This window comes from Podarcis raffonei, chromosome 5 (assembly GCF_027172205.1).
Source record: "Podarcis raffonei isolate rPodRaf1 chromosome 5, rPodRaf1.pri, whole genome shotgun sequence".
NCBI lineage: Eukaryota > Metazoa > Chordata > Lepidosauria > Squamata > Lacertidae > Podarcis > Podarcis raffonei.
Window position 1 is genome coordinate 69,779,995 of NC_070606.1, and position 20,028 is coordinate 69,800,022.

Genomic DNA, 20,028 nt, shown 5'->3' on the forward strand with positions numbered 1-20,028 from the left:
GCATTACAAAGATTAGGGTACAGGACTGCCAAGAGGAAGCACTTGCGTTTAATTGCTTTAAGTGAGTGAGATATAAATACACTCAACATTTATCTGCTTTAGGGTGCAATCCTATAAAGACTTAACTGGGAAGAAGTCCTATTGAACTCAACAAGGATTATTCCCAAGGAGAAAAGCATCAGATTGCACTCTGAAAGTACTAGACTTTGGGCAGGGTTGTGCTCTAAATTACAAATCTTCTCCCCTGGTGTCATTACCATTTAACACAGCTACATTGTAATGACAGGATGTATGTTAAAAGGTAAAAATGTAGGGTATGTTTATTGTTAGAACCAACAGGTTACCTGCATTATTTTGAATGCCCTGCTTTATCGATGTTGCTTTTCAGAGATAATGTGAATCATGCAAATGTCTGCTCTTAAAATGTAGCAGGGAATGCTGTATAAGAAGCATTAAGATGTTCAAAGCCAAACATTGGGAAAAACCACTTATGTGGTTTTCTGCAAAGTGCTTCAGGAGGAAGCAAGGAATAAAGCAAAAAGTGATGCCTAAACCCCAAGGTATTCAATTATCTTCTCTGGTTCATTCTAAGCCACAATCTTAGCACTCAATTTTGGACATGGCCGAAGTGTGCCCTATGTGTTACTGAAATCTAGTAGAGTTTGGTATTCTAGTTACTGCAGTATTAGGTTAGTTCAGGTAAAAGCCTTAGATGAACTTAAGTTTGTTTAAAGCAAGCACAATGCTGCATAAGCACCCAATATCCTGCTGTTTAATCACATACTGTTTGTTGGTTTTCAAGGATTTAAAAGCAGCATGCGAAAAGCCCTTCCAACACACCAAGCCAATTTCTCTTTGCTGGTGGTTTGCTCCACAATGCTGTGATCCTTAATACATTTAGAGGTGTTTTAAGTTCCAAAGGGATTTATGGACACAAACTGTACAAAACTAGAAGACAGGACGATTTGATTTCAGGTGGATCTTAAGGCTCTTCTCTATTTCCACGGTAGAAAATACTCAGGGCAATTAAAACAGTATACCACTGCAACACTAGAAATCCCAGGGTCTGATATTAAAGCAACTGGAACTCAATACAAAACGAAACAGCCTGTCCCCCATCTTCACCTCGACAAATAAAGGCCACCTTTTCTGTAGTAAGAAACCTAAGTTCCCTGTCAGATCCCCTGAGGTAGTAAAGTGGGAAGCTTAGTGAATCTTTGTCTTTCATTTTATTTCAGACTGCAAAAGTGGAGTTTCAAGAGATAAGCATTTATGAATCTGCTTTAAATGTACACAGGCATACCCTTCAAACTGGCTACTGTGCAGTAACAGAAAATGAATTTTAAACCAGCAATGAAAACGAGTCGAAAAAGAGATGTACGCTTTCCAGTGAGAACACACATGTTGTTATGTCCCTCCTTGCTCACAACCAAGTGTCTGATGCTCACTGCATAGCGTTAGAAAAGTTGACACAATAGGAGAAAATTGCAATGTTGAAATATGAGGAGTTTAAAGGCAATCCTTTAGGAGCAGCTTCAGATCATCACATTGCAAAAGATGCCATATGATGAGGCAGCATGACTGCCTACCAGCCTTCCATTTTGTCCATAGCTGCATGTTCTTGATAGATATTACTCCTACCTACCCACACTGAGAGTTCATGGTCCACTGCAAGCTTTTGGTCTTCCATCTTCCTGAACACAGCTGGTAATATTGCTATCCATTCAGTAAGTAGACTACCACTTCATATGTAGACATCATTATAGCTGTGTTTGGAATCTGTCTAATCAGATGCGTTGTTAGGCCACGGTATAGGGCGTTATAGCCTTCTTCTCGCACAAGCAAAGACAGTGTCTGAAAAAAAGACCTGTACTTTGTTCCTTCTTCTCGTAGTCTTGTTCGTACAACCTCTGCATCAAAAAAGGAGAAAACATTTTATCTTGAGGACAGCCTTCCACAATCTTGGAAGGATTACAACACTTGCCTACTTCTACAATGCATTACCTATTTCATCTGTTGTAGGACCCTCGTACCTACGGGACCGCCTCTCCTGGTATGCCCCACGGAGGACCTTAAGGTCCATAAATAGCAACACCCGAGAGGTCCCGGGCCCTAAGGAAGTTAGATTAGCCTCAATCAGAGCCAGGGCCTTTTCAGCACTGGCTCCGGCCTGGTGGAACACTCTGTCTCATGAGACCAGGGCCCTGCGGGATCTGATTTCTTTCCGCAGGGCCTGTAAGACAGAGTTGTTCCGCCCAGCCTTTGGCTTAGAATCAGTTTGATTCCCTCCCCCTCTTTCTTTTTTTCCTTTCTCCTCCTATGAAGAGGCTGCATCTTAATGTTTTAATGTTGTATTTTAATTTTGCTTTTAAATTGTATTTTAATCAACTTGTTTTTATTATTGGTTGTTAGCCGCCCTGAGCCCGGTCTTGGCTGGGGAGGGCAGGGTATAAATAAAAATTATTTTTATTATTATTAGTAGTAGTAGTAGCCAAAACAGTACTCAAAAGCAACATATTAGACAATAGAGAAGTATCTAAAAAGAAAAAAGGGTATTAATATACTAAAACTTGTGCACAGTTCTCAAAGGCAAAATGTGATGAATGTATTGGGTTAGGCAATGGGAAACTTTTGTTAAAAATAGCAAAATATTTACCAAAACAAAAGTAACTTATCTCTTGCACCGGGGAAAAAATATATTTGGTTGCTTAAGAAAAGCCTCCCTTACCGTGTGGATAGGCTATGGATGTAGCACAAGTTTTCGAAGTAGCTGCAGCCATCATCATGCCAACAAAGTCAGATGCTTCTTTGACAGTTTCATCTTCCTCATCCATAGCAGAAGCAGACTTATACTCCAAAAGTCTTCGCTTAATACTCTCATAAATAACAAAGTGAATAACAGTTTCTGATATGCCTGCATAGCTCGCAGACATTCCTCGGTAAAAGCCTTTAATTCCATCTGTCTGATAAACCCTGCGCACACATTCAAAAGCACTCATCCGTTTTTCTCCACGATTCCTGAAAGAGGGGGGAGAAATTCAACACTCAGAAGAGCTTTGTTATATTTTGCCAGATGCAGACACCACTCACCATATTTGTAAAGTTTCCCATTTCATTATTTCATTTCATGAGTGTACTTGCAAGCTACAGAAAACATACACCTTTCATATGAACACTGAAATGATATCTAAAACTAACCCAGATCCACTGAAACAGTTTTCAGGTTATACTGATTCAGATGTTACAGAAATCATAAGAGGTACTGATGATACCTCACACCCAGCAACTGCATATAGATATCAAACAGCATTGGGGACAATATTTACATTTTTTGAAAGAGTTCAATACCTTGCATCAAGTTGTAATCGTGTCTTTATTAGCCAAATTGGATTGGTTGCGGTGATTGCAGTGAAACCTAAATAAATATTAAAAAAGAAAGATTAGTTTTGCAAACATAATGAAAAACAGCAAAGCTAAAACATGAATAAAGATACAAGTTGATACAAACTGACTTGTGCTATGCTATTGGTTAAAAACCAAAAGTAGGCATCTTGACATTTTATTGTTTTTTTCCAGTCCACGTAGCCAATATTTGTTTTTGCAAGATTTCAATAAAGTAAAATAAAGCCTCTTTATTCTTCTTAGTAACTAGCCATAAGTACATCTAGAACCCAATTTGTGCCCATTTAGTCATACAAATCCCTTTTTGACACATTTCAAACAGCCAGAGTGAGACTAGGCTAACTGAATTTAAATGCACTCCAAACAAAAGCAAACTGCAGCGAAACTAAAGCATGCCAGAAGAGTCTAAAATGTTCTCTGCAAATTTAATTTATAAAACAAATCAGATCATAAAAACACGTTAACTATTTAATGTCGTACAGCTCAGAGACACGTTACTGTACATCAGCACAGTATAGTTTATACAGTATAATTTAGCAGGATGTTGTATTAATTGTGCCAGTGAGTTCCACTAGCAGTAAAAGCAAGGATTTTTGGTTGGTCCCAGGAATACTTGTACAAACATACAAAAATGAGTTGTGAAAGGAAAGCAGCTACTCAAAATCTAAACGGGATTAACAGCCAATAGTGTGATTGTTTTGCAACTTGTAAATAATATCTCCTACACTACACTACCATAAAGAATAGAAAAGCAGTACAGGAGGGCAGCTTTTGAGAACTGTACAGTTATAATATAAAATGCATTGCATATCAGGTAAAATGTCTGCAGAAGGGAGGCTGGGAATTTGTTGTGCTCAAAGTACCCAATTTATTACTATTTATTCAACTGGAATGACAAGCAAATCATTCCTCTAACCATGCAAATCCTGCTCTCCTCTTGCAGAAGTGAGTGTTCAGGAGCACCTTGTGCAGTGCATCTCCCAAGCACATTTCAAAACAGAATGGAACAGCCTGCTAGTGAACTACACAAAAAGGAATGTTTGCAAACCAGTTTCCTGCCCCGCCCCCGGACAATCTCTATTGGTATTCACATGGGGGGAAAACTTGCACATAAGTGAACTGAAAAGGTTAAAAAAGGAACTGCCAAAGGATCTTAACTGTTTTAAGGTTTAGTTAACGTTACAAAACTTTCTCTTACTTCATGTCACAAAAAGCACACTTTAATTACTTGCACAGAAGCAGAACTGGTAATTAATATTGTTTGGCTAAATGGCAATATGCCTAGCTAATGCTAAGCTCCTTTTAATGTTTGCATCCCCCAAGTCATTGTTCTTCCTAAACACAGACATCATCTTTGGCTTTTAGCCACAGAAATACTGCGTAAGTGCATTAATGGTGGGAGGGTTTTTTTGGTTTCACACTTGTTCAAACAAATCAACAAACCTGGAGAATTGGTTTAGACATTGCCCATGCATACGGGATATAACACAGGACACAAAAGGAACTGTGCCCTAGGTGCCCTAAATTAATCACTATGAAATGGTTTTATGGAGAGTTAACTAAATGGTTTGTCTGCCAGTGATGTTTACTGCTTACAGCACATGCAAACACAGATCTACTAAGAAGCAAGCTCCACTGAGTACAAGGCGGCTAACTTCCAGGTAAGTGTGTAAAGGTCTGTAGCCTTAATGTATTTCTAATTGGTAATCTAATTGGTAATCTAAAGGGGAATAGAAGCAGAGAAGAGACTGGGTACAACATTCCATGAACCCAACTTCAATTCCTGGGTATAAATGCAAGCAAACATGCTTATACTTAGCATCTTTGGAACCTATACAAGCCTAAAAAGGAAGAGAATCAAGACACTGCATATGTTGGACAATGTTTATGTCCCTTGTTCCAACTGAGGAAATAATACTCAGAAGAGTATTTAGCACTGGGCAGATTGTGCCCCGTTTTTACTTTTAAGACTTAAGCAATGTTCACCTTTATATAATACTGCAATCCCAAATTTAAAAGCACCAAGGTGCTTGGACACAAAAAACTGCTAGAGGGAAAGTTGACAAATACAAATGCACATGCTACAAACGAGGGATTACTCTTTTGGCAGTTGTTGAATCAATCCATCAGATCACGTTTAAAACTTGGCTAAATTTTAAAAGGTATTATGAGGGTTCAAATGCTGCTCATAGGAATGTCTCATACCAAAATGCATTTGAACAGTGACTACATATGACTTCAGCTTTGATCCAGCTGCATATCTATAGGGATGGATCCAAATTTTCCATGATCAGAGGAAAGTGAAGTGATTTTTTTTGCCAATTCCTTCTTTTCCCTGAATATCTGCTCCAGAGGGTAGGAGACTACCCGAACAGAACGGGAGTGGTGCTAGGGGGTGGGGAATCAGCAAAAATTACCTTCTCCCACTCTCCATCCTCCAGTAGGAGCCTCCACTGGATCAGAGTCCCTTATGTGATTGGAAGAAGCCCTTTAGTTTGTGTAAACGCATAATGTTTTAGTTGTTATCTTTAAATACTGGAATTCAATGCAAAATATTTAAGGCCATTTATATGGCTCCATTAAAAGAAAATGAAACAAAACAAAAAGTTGCTCAATGCAATCCTATGTATATATTTATATTTTACTCAGAAGTCCTAGTATGCAATGGGAATTATAGGCCTTATTTCAGTTTGCTGTTTATTTCTAAAAGCAATTCATGTGAACCTCTAACCAAAGAAGGAGCGCTCTCTCTCTCTCAGGATTTTTGGAGCAAAACAAGCTTAAAAATAAAACAGCTAAGATCCCAGGTATGCATCTGCATTGTCTTTGTTTGCAAGGGATAATGTATTGATAAATGCATGTGAATACATATTATGCCAACAAAATTTAAATAGAAAGAGTGTGGTGACACATACAGTTAACTGTACTATTATTTAAGGGCAGTTCTGAAATACTTTGCCTAAATAAAATAGAAATATATAAATTAAAGGTAGGAATCCTACGGATTGTCAATAAGGAATGTAATTTCACCAACTTGGCTAAACACGCAACAGTAGTCCATAAAACTGTTTTTCCACCTTTCCCCAGGCTGCACTGGAAGGAATAGCTGGGTGATGTATTAAAACAATGTATACAACTGGAATTCAAATAAAAATATTCCCCTTACATTGTTTGTTTAAGAGTGGTTACAAACCCAAGGTGTGGTTCTTACGCTAGAGGCTGCAAGAGACGCTCAGTTCAGTACTCACGAGGTTTAAGTTAGTCCATATTTCTGCAGGAAGTGACCTGCGGATGGGGAGCATGAGATGACACGATCTCACTCTTTTCACGGGAGAAATGTACAGTAAATGCCTAAAATAGACACAGGCTTTTCTGTATCATAACAACAAGCAGTGACCTCATCAGACATATGTGACAAAACTGAATCCCAATGGAAGGATTTGTGAATTAGTAAATGTGAGATCTAACTTTTAAAAAAAGTTTAGAACAATAAAAAAGGTAAAAAGGTAGTACAGGCCACAGGTATTTTTTTAAAAAAGTTTTTCAAAATGCACTGAGTACTGAAATTTCTGCCATCTGCAGCAGTTTAACCATTTAATAGCTTGCAAAATACTTACCTATACTTATTTTTAAAAGCCCAAAGTGCTGGGTGTGTATGTGCGCATGTCAAATAAAAATGCTAACCTTGTCACAATGGGCAGAAAAAACAAGCCTTAATGTCAGGTTGAAACCAGTTTAATTTAAAATTTGAGACATGCCTGAACTGAATAACTTGTACCTATTTTACAAATGTTTGAAGTTATATATTAAGCTAATTTTGAGTCTTTGGGAAGTATAAAGCAAGGAGAAGACAGGCAAAATTAGAACAGATCATATAATTCAATTAAGCCATTATCTTCCCTCTTTGGCTCAAAATGGGCTATAACAGAAAGCAGGACTAAGCTTAACTTGACAAAACATCTTCCATACTACTTTTAAAAATTTGTCTATGAGTTGGTTCTATGAAAACAGCAAATGACTTAATAGTAAAGGCCCTGAAGTTACCAAAGATTACAGAGCATTTTGTAGTTGATGGAATAGGAATGCTCCTTAGCATTCAACAGTTCCATCAGTTCCAACAGTTCAATCAAACAGTTGTGTGTATAGTGTCAACAAAATCACAAAAGAAACTGTCACTGCTCTTTAACCCAAAGTAGCATTGCTCTCCATTACGTGTGAAACTCTGAAATTCACAATGCACTACCTCACCGCAACACCACTTCAAAGGAGAAGGTAGAATGAAATGCCCAGCTTCCACACATTCAAGAGGGTATATTATACTAAACTGGATCATGTAATTCTGTGTCATGGACTGGCTGGACACAGTGGAATGGTGGGAGGCACCAGGAAGAAGGCATCTCAGAGCCCAGGTGGGACGATGATGAGTGGTCAGAGGGAGAAGAGAGTGAAGACCAGGAGAAGGTGCTGCTGGAAGCTGAAGAGGTAACAGGGTTTAGTGAGCAGGAAGTCTAGCAGAGAGGAGTCCAGAATCTGAAGCAGGAGCAGATGGAGACCAAGGGACAGAGATGAGTCAGACTGGTGAAAAAGCCAGGGTGTCTCCCCTCCTGCTGTGACAAGCTCTCTTCCCCCTGGTCTCACAGGACCCAAAGTGGTATGAAGAGGGAAGAACAGAGACAGACATGTCGGTGGATTTTCAGATTGCTTGGGAAGGACTCGTGAAAGGAGGAGATTTAACCAGCTACGGAAAGGTAGGGATCTTCAGTCCCCACAACTGCCTCATAGGGACAAGATTTACCAGGAAGAGTTGCTGTGCTAATTAGACCTGGCTCCTCTGAGCAGGCTTTGTTTCTGCTAATAGTTAACTTCACGTACTCCTTGTGATTTATTGCTGGCTAGCTTCCTGACATTCTGTATGCACACTGGAATGTATGCAAGGCTTTAGACTGAGATGATAGACTCATTTTGGAGCTAGCTTTTTCTGTAACTGAGGCAACTAAATATACTTGAGGAGTTCTGTTAATTTCCCTGTACAAGTATAGTTTGCAAAGGGGGAAAAATCCAAATAGGCTTTGCTATTTCTATTCAGCAAAGCAAATGGATCTTAAAAAATAAGGCATTTTGTTGACTGAACTCATTAGGCAACATACTGAGGGTGGAATGGGAGCATGATGGCAGTCTGGCTGGCTAAGGGTCCCCTGGGTTCTGCAGCAATTCTATCGCTGAATACAAGTGGCCCTGTATACTTGTCTAACTTTACCCCGAATACATTCCAGAATGAAGGATGATAAGCAACTCCAATAAGGGTTGTGAAAAAATGTCTGACAAAAATGCTTCTCCTTCGTTAGATAGTAAAAGTACAATAAACACTAGGTACAGAATAGCATGAATTTTAAACATTTCAGACTTTGAAAGATTGTGGGTTTTTTTAGAAATTTAAAAAGGAATACTGTCTACAAGGTTTCAAATAAAAGCTAATTTAAAAAATAGTTCACAACCGAAACAGAGTATAGCAATATTTTGAGTGTGTAGTTTTGAGACTGTTTTGGTGTCAAGTGACTCAAATCAAATGGTATATTTTTACAATTGCTAGTGATATGAAAGCAATAAAACATATATAAACAAGGTTTCAATAAAATAATTCTTTTTTTGAGAAGCCAAGACAGAAAAAACCCTCATACTTCTTAATTGTTCAAGCAACTTTGAATTTTAAGCCAAAACAGACCTTGTGGGTACAATTGTTAATAGCATAATGTAGTGCATTCAATGAAAGTTTTAAGAAGCAATTAGAAAAGTGACAAGGTTAGCATTTTTTCTCACAAGCTATGTTAACGGCCCTTTATATTAGTTATATGGCTACACAGCCAACACTATGAATCAGTATTTTATGCATCTTTAGCGGAGGTTTTAAAATGGAGTCTATGGGATTTCTAGCATCCTAAAGCTATGCTAGTTCAAGAGGAAAAAAATAGCTACCTTCCGAGCCAATCTGCATGGGACATTCTTTCACCAACCATGTGGTTTAGGTGCATAACTGCAAAGCTGAACGTTAATGCTCCGTCAGTATTGCATGAGCACAAGAGCAAAATAATTTCAAGTGGTAAGATCAAAGCCACAGAAGTGCAAAAGAGGCAGCTTCGCATTTTAAAAGCAGAATAAAATATGTACAGGTCTTGAAATGACAAACAGAAAAATCGAAGTGTCTCAAGAGATTCAAAATTTAAGTTTCGTAAACCCAGGGTTTAAATAGCAAAAATTCAAATACCAATACAGAAATTATCACTGGACATGTATGTAGATATGAAACCTGCCAACAAATCAGATTTTCACATCTTTATTTAACTGGGCAAAGATGCACATCTCTTACGAAAAACAGATAAGGAACCTTTAAGTTAGTTCTGAATAACCTTTTGTGTGCAATAAACATTGCATAAACTAAAAAATAATCTTAAGATTACTAATCCATTTTCTTATCTTCTGCTCTGCTCTTTTGTCAAGAGAAATAATATTTCTTTAGAAATTTCTCTGGAGGGAAAAAAAACACAGGTAACAGAATAGTCTTTCATATTAACAAAGCCTCTGAAGCAATTAATTGAGGTGCAGTTTCAAAAGAATAGCCAATCACACAGTTATCCCTCTCCCACCAAACCCATTTCATTCCCCATGGATTCCTTCGGTGGAGTGTAAAAAGAGATAAACTATATTAGAAGTACAGTTCTAAGCATGCCAGACAATTATCTTAAGAACACAGTTTTCTTTTCTATTCATTTCTTAGATCAAACATTTTTAAGTTTTAAAAAAAGAACATTTGCGCCACAGTGCCCACTTGGGGAGAAACCCTATGTTACAGGGTTGGTTGAATTATTGGGCCATTATAATTTTCTTTCATCAGAACTATTTGTGAGCCACTCTAAAAATGTCTAAAAATATTTGTATGCTATATAGAGAAGATTCACAGCAGAAGCTATCATATTCCCTGCAAGTGTTATAGAGTATTAAGAACTATTATGTCCCACTTTAGCCCCATTCTTCTCTTTTGAAGAAACAGAAATAAAAAACTCTTTACAAAACACGTCATGGCTGTTATGCTAGAGGAAGTACACAAAAAGAATCTACATTTAAGCCATGAACTGAAACATTAGTAAATCCCCTGGTTCAGGTGGGGCTACTCTTGGGGAAAAGGGTACGGCACTGCACCCGCAAGCTGTAAAACCATGCACAATGACTCTGGAGTAAAGCTCATGAAGTCAGCAGTACTGCAAAGAATTGTGCTGGATTGCATTTTTATTTCCCTCTTTCCCCAAGAGGCTTATTCACCTCCAAAACAGGGAAAACATATTTACTGGCTTTCTATCGCCTTATCAAAAGGGGGGACAGGACCAGATTACCTAATACTGCAGCAAATTTTAAATATTTCAAGCATAGGAGGGTGACCAAAATCTGCTGGTATATTATTACAGAAAGTCGGAGTGGTTGTCTTAACACAGGAAGGAGTTTCAAAATAAAATGAAGGGGCAAGGAGAAGTCTCATTGCTGGCTTCTTTAGTTCCTATAAAATTTGCTTAGCAATTTTGACATTAAGTCCACATGACTTAGCTATCTGGAATGACAGCAAGCAAGTCTGTTCATATACCATAAATTCTCTATTCATTCTCAAGCCATAAACTTTCATACGTAGCATTTAAGACCAGAAGATAGTCTGCCCAGCCATTCTGCCACTATACCCCGAACCAACCATTTCCTGTATTTCCGCAGTTCCCCATTCACCATAGCCACTCTAACACTAAAAGGCTTTCCACATAATTAAAGCACAAAGTTACAGATCCTTACCTGCTACTCCAGCTGAGGTCATGTGTACCTTGGTAGATTCTGGCTCAAATATATTATTCAGCATTTCCTTGCAATTGGAGTATGCAGCAAAATATATTGCTCTGAAAGGAAAACAAGTTAAATATGATTGATACAATATAGCTTTGTAGTAAAACTAGTAACAGTGATGATAGTTGCATGGAAGTGCATGCCAAGCAGATAGGTCTCTTTTTCCATTGAAATATAAATGTACCACTGAAAGAATTAAAAGGAAGCAGTGCTAGTTCTTTCAGATGTTCTGCAGAAAGACCCCACCACAGATCCCCACCACAGTCTGAACTTCCAATTCCTCTTAAATCTGCATCATATGAATTACTAGAACCTGCTGCTAAGGGGTGGGTGGGGTGGAAACAATACACCATTTAGAATAGTACAAGACAATGACCACCTTCCCTCAGACCTAAAAAGTTCTGACTTACAAAATGACTAGGTCTGAAGTGTGACAAGTTGGTATGTTCACCCTCTGTTGGATCCTTCAAGAGCACCAAGCAAGGGCAATACAGTGGTACCTCTGGTTACGAACTTAATTCGTTCCGGAGGTCCGTTCTTAAGCTGAAACTGCTCTTATCTTGAGGCACGCTTTCGCTAATGGGGCCTCTTGCTGCACATGATTTCTGTTCACAACCAGGAGCAGCTACTTCTGGGTTAGCGGGGCTCGTAACCTGAAGCGTTCGTAACCAGAGGTACCACTGTACTGCCATACAGTCGTACCTTGGTTCTCAAACGCGTTGGTACTCGTACATTTTGGCTCCTGAACACTGAAAACCCGTAAGTGTCCCTTTTTTCAACGTTCTTTGGAAGCCGAATGTCTGACGCAGCTTCTGCTTGAGTGCAGGAAGCTCCTGCAGCCAATCGGAAGCCGTGCCTTGGTTTGTGAATGGTTCCAGGAGTCGAACGGACTTGTGGAATGGATTAAGTTCGACAACCAAGGTACCACTGTATTATAAAATAATTTCAATACAGTTTTATATTTACAAAAAAGAGATTTAGAAATGCAGACACATTTAAAGTTGCAAAATAGGAAAAAAATATTCTTCTAAACAAAACAATAGACTCCCAGAAGGGGGCCTTGCTTACAGCTGCAAGTTAACACAAGCAACAAAATGTTTTGGATGTTCAAAAGTGTTATGAATCACCTACTATCACAGTTTCTCTCTCCACGGTCACTGAAGACAAAGAAAGTTGACCAGGCAACAGCTACATGTAGTAGGAGCACACAGTGTACTTGCTAACACAGCTGGTGAATACAATTTTGCATTTTTATTTTGTGAACCACCCTGTGATCTTCAGATGAAGGCCAGTATACAAATTTATTTAATTAATTGGAACTAAGTAGTAAAAAGTTCTTTAACACTTGAGCTAGGATTTTAAAAAATCCAGCAAGTTTTTTAAAAAGTGGTCCACTTTTTTTAAAAGGGACTTAAAATTGACACAGAGCACACCCAAGCCCTTCCTTTCTCAACCTGTGGGTCCCCAGATGTTGTTGAACTACAACTCCCATCACCCCTAGCTAGCAAGGCCAGAGCTCAGGGATGATGGGAGTTATAGTCCAACAACATCTGGGGACCCACAGGCTGAGAACCGCTGCAAGCCATTTTCTGAAGAAGCTATTTAGATCCAGCACAAAAACTAGTGTTTCACTTCATTTTCATGTTGAGATGTTTTAAAGTGCCTGATAGGCAAATATATATATTTAGTTTTAAATGTTTAAAGCAGATAACAAACTACCCTAGTAAATATATATTTGTTGCAAAAAAAAATTTCATATAATCAACTTTTTGCAGCATAGATAATCTTGCCACAAGGGGGCAGGAGAGAATTTTCTACAATCTTTATTATATATATTATTTTAACAGCTTTGTTTCAAATTTGTGCTATTCTGTATTACCTAAGAAGTCCCTTAAAACATATTTAATGTACAAATAGTAATTAAGCACACACCAAGGAATACTTCTGTAATACTCTAAAATTTAACTGATGTACATTGACTTTTGAATGGTAGTAACATTTTGCATGTTATAACAAAAAAAACAAACCACATACAATCAGCAGAGGTTGCTATATGAACAGCCTCTAAGTCTTCATGAAACAGAACATTAAGTTAACATCATTAGCTCCTCAAACATGTGGCCTTTCACAAGGACCTGATAAAGTGGTTGTTTTACGTGATGTAATGAACAAAATGGAATCCATAATCAATGGTGTACGCTATACATGTTAAGAAACAAGCTTATTCAAACAGAGAGAATCTGTTAAAGCTACTTAGTGGATGTTTAAATGAAACAAAAAAGTATTTGTCCATGGTTGATGACTGGAAAAAGTGTGCTATGTTCATTCATAAGCCTGAGAATACATTAGCAAATGGACAAGCCTAGCATGAAAATTGGGTAAAGTCCACAGCCACATTTTAATGAGAAAGAGAGAGAAACAGGTTATTTCCTGAGGCTAATCTGAGACACAAAATACACAAGACTGCCTGCGCCTTTCTATGGCTTAAGGAGCTATACGCCAAACAATTGCATTAAACTTATTAGAATACTAGTCCCATCTTATGTGATGCACCTTACTTTTGCCCACTTTCCTTGCAAATTAATGCAAGATGGCTTCTACAGAATAATCTCTTATTGACAAATTTAAAAGGAAAGCATCTGGTGGGTGAGGAAAAATGAACCGTTCACCTTCAAGTCTCTTCCAGCTCTAATGCTGCACTCATATTACAGACACAAATTTATGGGCCACAATATTAAAAAATACTGTGCACAACAGCACCCCCAAATATTTATGAAATAGAAAAGGGCTAGGTAAAAAGAAAAATGCTGTTTCAGCAGAAACTTTTAGTAAGGAGTGGAGGTTGCAATACTAGGATCTATCATCAAGACAGAAACCTATTTCATTTTTATATTGCTGTGGTTTGTATTGTCTGTTATTTTGCACAATAAATGTGATTTATATGAGGCACTAACCATCCAGAAATTAACTTTGGCTGAATTCCAACCCTAAAGTCAGGGTTTTAATATTAAGAAGCAAAGAGAATGGCTGTGAATTTCTGAATGAGGAACAAGACAAAAAAAAGTTTTTACAGTTTTATTTTGTAGACACAATTCCATTAAATCAGCCACAATGATTTTTTTACACAAGATGCCTGGGACTGCTGTATTAGCCCACTATTGTAATCTACACTTTGTTTTAAGAATATACAAATGGCCCTTCTTCCCTCTGCTTACCAAACAACTACAATTATTTGCCTACGTGGCAACAGCTTACAGCAGAACAAAAGTAAACAGTACTTAACATTATGGAAACTTTAAGCAGAGCAATATCCACAATGGAAATGATACAGTACTGCAAAAGCAGAATGTTGCACACAAAGCAAAAAAACTACCTAGAATAATAATGTCATGTCTGAATACATCCATGACTTCTAAAGTGCTTCCCAGCAACCAAGTGAGAGTGGGCTGAAAGTTGGACCTGCCAGAATCAAATCTTTATTTCGTACAAAAGGTGGCTGGAGTGAATTCAGAGGAAACAGATCACTGCCTCTTACTGCGCATCCAAAACTGGGCATGCAGCCACTGTGACTCATGCACAGAACAGCTGTTTCTTGGCATATGTCTCCACCACTTTTGACATTACAATCTAATGATTTTTTCCCCATTGCTCATTCTATACATTTATTGTCTTCTACAGAAACAAAGCAACAAATTATCTGCATTAACTCTATTCTTCTGTTTCACTTGAGTATTTTGTACAGCATAAAAAACAGAAGACCTCTAGGACTTGTTGTCGACCTCCAAATGAAATCACATCAGTTTCACAGTGTAATCCTAGCCCTGTATTGCTGACTGCTGGGGAGAAGTCGGGGGTAGGATGCCAGCTAGGTGCTGCTCTGCTGGCCTCCACCAGCAGAGGAGGAAGAGTGGGGATGGGCTTCACCATGGCAGAGATCACAGCTGCAGCCTAACAGGTGGAAAGCTATCACTGGTGATAGTAAGTGGAAAACCCTGAAATGGGGAGATTCAGGTGACAAGCACTAGTGGCTTTGGATTCAAATCCCCATGCATCCTCCAATGGACCCAGAACTCAGGTCACTCAGCCACCAGCACAGGCATAGCAATATGGAAGGAAGCACTGCCCTGCACTTCTGCTTCTGGTCAGTGCAAACTCACAGGGCTTTGAGTGCAACTACAAATTTGATGCACTGGTCCTCCAAGCCCAATGTTAACATTGCCCAATGTTAACGTTGCTCTGCCGATCTTTCTTTGGCAAAAATGGTATATAATCGCCTTTATGCTTTTGGGGAACAACACCACAAAGTTAAAATTGATCATAAAAAAAAAAATACATTTGACAACCATGGGGCAAGTTTCAACTCAAAAAGCATGTTTATTTTGTGAAAATGTTTTTGGTCCAATAAACATATTGTCTGGAGGCTGGTGGGGAAAGAAATGGCAGGAATCGCCTCCCCCAGCAAAATCTGGAGACAAATCATTCACTGACCCCACAAAAATGTCGCCCAGTGGCTTCAAAAGAAGGAAAAGTATTAGAAGATTTATTTGTGTGATAACATGATTACTTTGGAAAACTCTGCACATCTCCTAATCCTAAATAAGCTATGATAACATTTGTTCATTTTACCTGGATGGAGCCACGCCTACCAAATTAGGACCCAATCCCCGGAATAGTGAGCGAGGGCCTTCCTTCTGTAAAATCATCCTGCAAAAGAAGCACATATGTAATAAAATACATATTTAGGTATACTGAAGTTATATTGAATCAAATAATTTTATTTCAAAGCACTAAACATATACAAACAGGAATATGTATACACTGCACCTTTCTACACCATAGAAACTAAACAAATGTTGAGGGCTCTTTTGTAATTTTGTACTTTTTTTAAACAAATCCCAGGCTCATTTGCAGGACTCTTTGTAGACAGGATCCCAGCCCAGCACAACTTCCATGCATTACATCATCCCACCCGTCTGACTGGGGGATCTTGTCTACAAAGAGTTCTGAACTACGGTGAGCAAGTACTCCCCATCACCACCTTCCATAGTTCTTCCTCCACTCTCACCCCCAGCCACACCATTCACTTCTTTTTTTCCTACATTGCATGCTGCATTGCTACAGCCTCGCTCCTTAAGCAACAACCATTCCTGTGTATGCACTGTGCATGCAGAGAGCAGCTGCTGTTAGCATCTGTCCACAGGATACTGTGGTCCTGAGGCCCACTGGTGGCCCCTGGCCCACAGTTTGAGAATGCTGACTAAACTGTTCTTGAGTCTACCCTACAATTACTCGCATGCAGAGAACCAGGGCTAAAACTACAGCACATAATGTCACTGCTGATTTTAATGTGCTTTTATGATCGAATGGTCCTGGTGATTTTATTCCTGCACAATTGTTTAATTTTGTGTTGCTGGCTGCCCTGTGCTCCTAACTAGAGGAAAGGTGGGATACAAAAATAATTTAAACTTGCAGTTGCTGAGAGCTGAGGCAGCTGCAACTGTTCTTGGATGACACATATTAATTAGACATGTTCTAGTCTGGGCCCAGGCCTGGCCATTGGAATTAGTCTCCCTTGGTTGCCGAGGCATGACCTTTTTACAGAGAACAGGACAAGCTCCTGCTTCTTATGAATATTTTTGAATATTTTTAATACCTGTGTTTAACTATTATTATTACTGCAAACTACTTGGAGGATTTTTTTTTAATTTTTAAAAAATCAAGCAGTACAGGCACACCCACCCACACACCATCATTTAGTTCACACGTAGCCCCAGAAGCCAGAAGTAGGGGGAGAGAGCTGATGAGCCTCAGAAAAGCCCCACTGCTTTGCCAGCTGGCAAGCAGACCCTCCCCAGTCTGAAGTGGACATCCTCTATAGGCTCCAGGGGGAGTCTCCTGGTGAGTCAAAGGGACAGCAGGGCTTCCTTGAACAACTCAAATGATGTATGGGGAATCTTCTACTATGTGCAACAGCAGAGCTTTGTTGAGCTGACAGGCAGCTCCTCATTTCACGCAATTTCACTGATGCATGCGAGGGTTCAGAACGTAACCTCCATGTAAACGGGAAGTCGCCTATAAATTTTGTTAAAAATAAAAAATAAAAACTGGCCACATCAAAAAGTGCCTTTAAAGAGAAATCACATTTCCTAAGAAGTCAGCACAGAATTTGTTTAAAGCTGGATGAGAAGAGTTAGACGATACACGTATCAGGGAACAAGACACGGCACTTAACATTTGGGTATTTAAATTATAACCCTTAAAATATAGTGCTCCAAGATGACTAGGAATTCAGGATGAATTCAGGTAACTTTAGGTTCAAAGCCAAACTTGTTATCTAATCAGCATGGTGCAATATGCACCATATTATGCTTATCAATACAGATAAAGTGTCCAATAATGTCAAATTTTCTTTAAAGCACTTCTTGTTCAAACAGAAATACAGGTTAATGACATAAAAAACTAAGCAATCTACAAACAATGTTGCAAGAGACATTCACTTGGAAATGTTTGAACTAATCCAAGTACCTACATTCATTTCAACACAGTGGTTTAAAGATTCAGTTTATTTATGCAGGCTGCACTAGAATAAAAATCTCGTTCTGCCTCATTCTTCTATCCAAGTGCAAGATCAGAAGTCACGTTTGAAGCATGTAGTTTTAAAAAGGATTTGCTTGTAAATTACACTGTGCCATTTGTAATCACCACTGAGAGGTCTGAGGTATGTTGCACAGCTGGATTCCTGAATGCCATTGCATCTAAGATTCATTATGTAAGGTATGATTTTGCAATCTTAACTATGGAGTATGTCACTGCACAACGCCAGCAACAAACAGTACAGCAAGCAATACATGAAAGATACTGCAGGAATTGTAGTTAATTTCATTGTTATGTTTAAAGCCATTTCTTAATCTTAAAAGGCAAACTTTCATTCAGGCTGAAATTGTCAAGCATGCCACCATTAAGTATCCCACAGGGTGCAGATCCTGATTCTACAACTAGGGGGGGGACCCACAAGGAATACAGCAGCCTTCCAGGCACTTTAGTTGCCACTCCTTAACATTTCTCAGTCCCATAAGCACAAATAATTATTAAAGTGAGTGAAGTATGAAAGGCTCAGTACCCCACAGTTGCCTATGCTTTTAGAAAACTTTAGAAAAGGCAGCATGACTGAAGACAACGCATCAGCCCATTCTCAGCACAGGAGGATGGATCCCTCTTTTCTTACAATGGATCCCTCTTCTTACAATGACACTGTAAGACAGGTCATTATTACCTATCCATGTTGTAGATGGGATGAGGTGGCTGGGGCTGAAAAGACAGAATGCCCAAAGTAGGACTTCCTAGTTCAACACAACTATTAGCTAAAAACAAATCTGTAAAAGCAACTACTTTGTACAAGTCGCTTACTGTCTGAGAAATACTGATGAAAATACAATTTAATCTACTTCTTCTTTATGGGTTTTCTGCCAAATGATTTCTCTGCGCTTTTCTATCAGAACCGTTTTGTCCTTTGGACTCAGATCTAAATTTGTAATCCTACTTACATAAGCACTACAGAAACATAAACTGTTCACAGTTCATATTGAAAGATGCCTGAATCATTCCATGTTATAGATCCTACAACTGCAAGCTGCAAAGAAAACTCAAGAACACAACGCTGTATTCTCAAAAATTAATAAACATATTATTTCAAAAACAACAACACTTGTGTTCTTCATGCAGTGGTTGTTCGTTGTCGCACCTTAACTCAAATCAGCAGCAATCTTTCATCTGTCTGATAGCCAGACCACTTCAGATTCCTTTAAACTACGGTGAGAAACAGTTTGCAGCCTATATTACAGACTTTTCCGCTGATGCCCTCCAGACATTTTAGACAACATCTGCCTGATAACTTACAGCCCCCAAACATATAGAGGGCACCAAGCGAGGAAAGGGTGGAATAAACCAATTGCCCTGCCAAGGAGGGAGGGACACAGAACAGTCCCCACCACTATGACACTAGCTTTGCAATGCAATAACTTGTAATGCAAATGCTCGCCTAATCAACAATCTCCTCGCAACACATTGTGTTTGATAAGTGGGACCTGAGTGTACATTAAAGGTGCCAGATCCTCACCTGTGGGGAAGGAATTCCACAATTTAGGGGCTGTCACAGAAAATGCCCTCTCTTGGATTACTCCTTCCCTCATCCTCTGAGGGTGATGGAACTACCAAGAGGTAGTCTTAACACCCAAGAATGTATGTAGGAAGGAGGCAGTCATGCTATGCTCCAAACTGGGTTGATGGCCAGACAGCTGTCACACTGAAGAGATAGAATTATAATTCCGAAATATTGTTACAGAATTCTTTCTAGAGACCAATTGTATCTCAAGACAGGAAGCCAAAATGCAAAGGATTGTGCAGCAGGCCATTATTATTATTTTCCATTTCAAGGACTTAGTTTCCTTCAAGAAATCTAAATTTGCTCGAGCCAGAAGACAACCATTTCCGCAAATACTTAACCTTCAAAAGTGTGAATGAAATATAGATTAATAGTTAACACTAACATCCAGAGACTCCAGGGTATCCAGTATGAATTATTGTCAACAATCAGATATCAGTGCAAGAAGAAATGGAGAAGGCGAGACCCCTTTTATCCATGACAAGTATATCAGAGCACAGTAATCAGACACTTTTGTTTTTGGTAGCCATTAAAGATGGATCAAAATGGTGGGTTTCAGCTGGCAGGGCACATTCTTGTCTGCAAATAGG

The 20,028-nt window shown here is 38.9% G+C and overlaps 1 protein-coding gene across 4 annotated transcripts in view; it reads right to left on the minus strand.

Annotated features, from left to right (window-relative positions):
• Window positions 1-1,210: 1,210 nt before the first annotated feature.
• Window positions 1,211-20,028, minus strand: part of SLC25A36 (solute carrier family 25 member 36) — a 37,259-nt gene continuing 18,441 nt past the window's right edge. For all 4 annotated transcript variants that reach the window (XM_053389999.1, XM_053389997.1, XM_053390000.1 and 1 more), the window contains 5 exons: window positions 15,904-15,981; window positions 11,230-11,330; window positions 3,349-3,415; window positions 2,729-3,018; window positions 1,211-1,910 (listed from right to left, as the gene is read on the minus strand). In XM_053389999.1, the coding sequence (XP_053245974.1) occupies window positions 1,717-1,910; window positions 2,729-3,018; window positions 3,349-3,415; window positions 11,230-11,330; window positions 15,904-15,981 (730 nt within the window). In that variant the 3' untranslated portion in view covers window positions 1,211-1,716. The remainder of the gene's footprint in view (window positions 1,911-2,728; window positions 3,019-3,348; window positions 3,416-11,229; window positions 11,331-15,903; window positions 15,982-20,028) is intronic.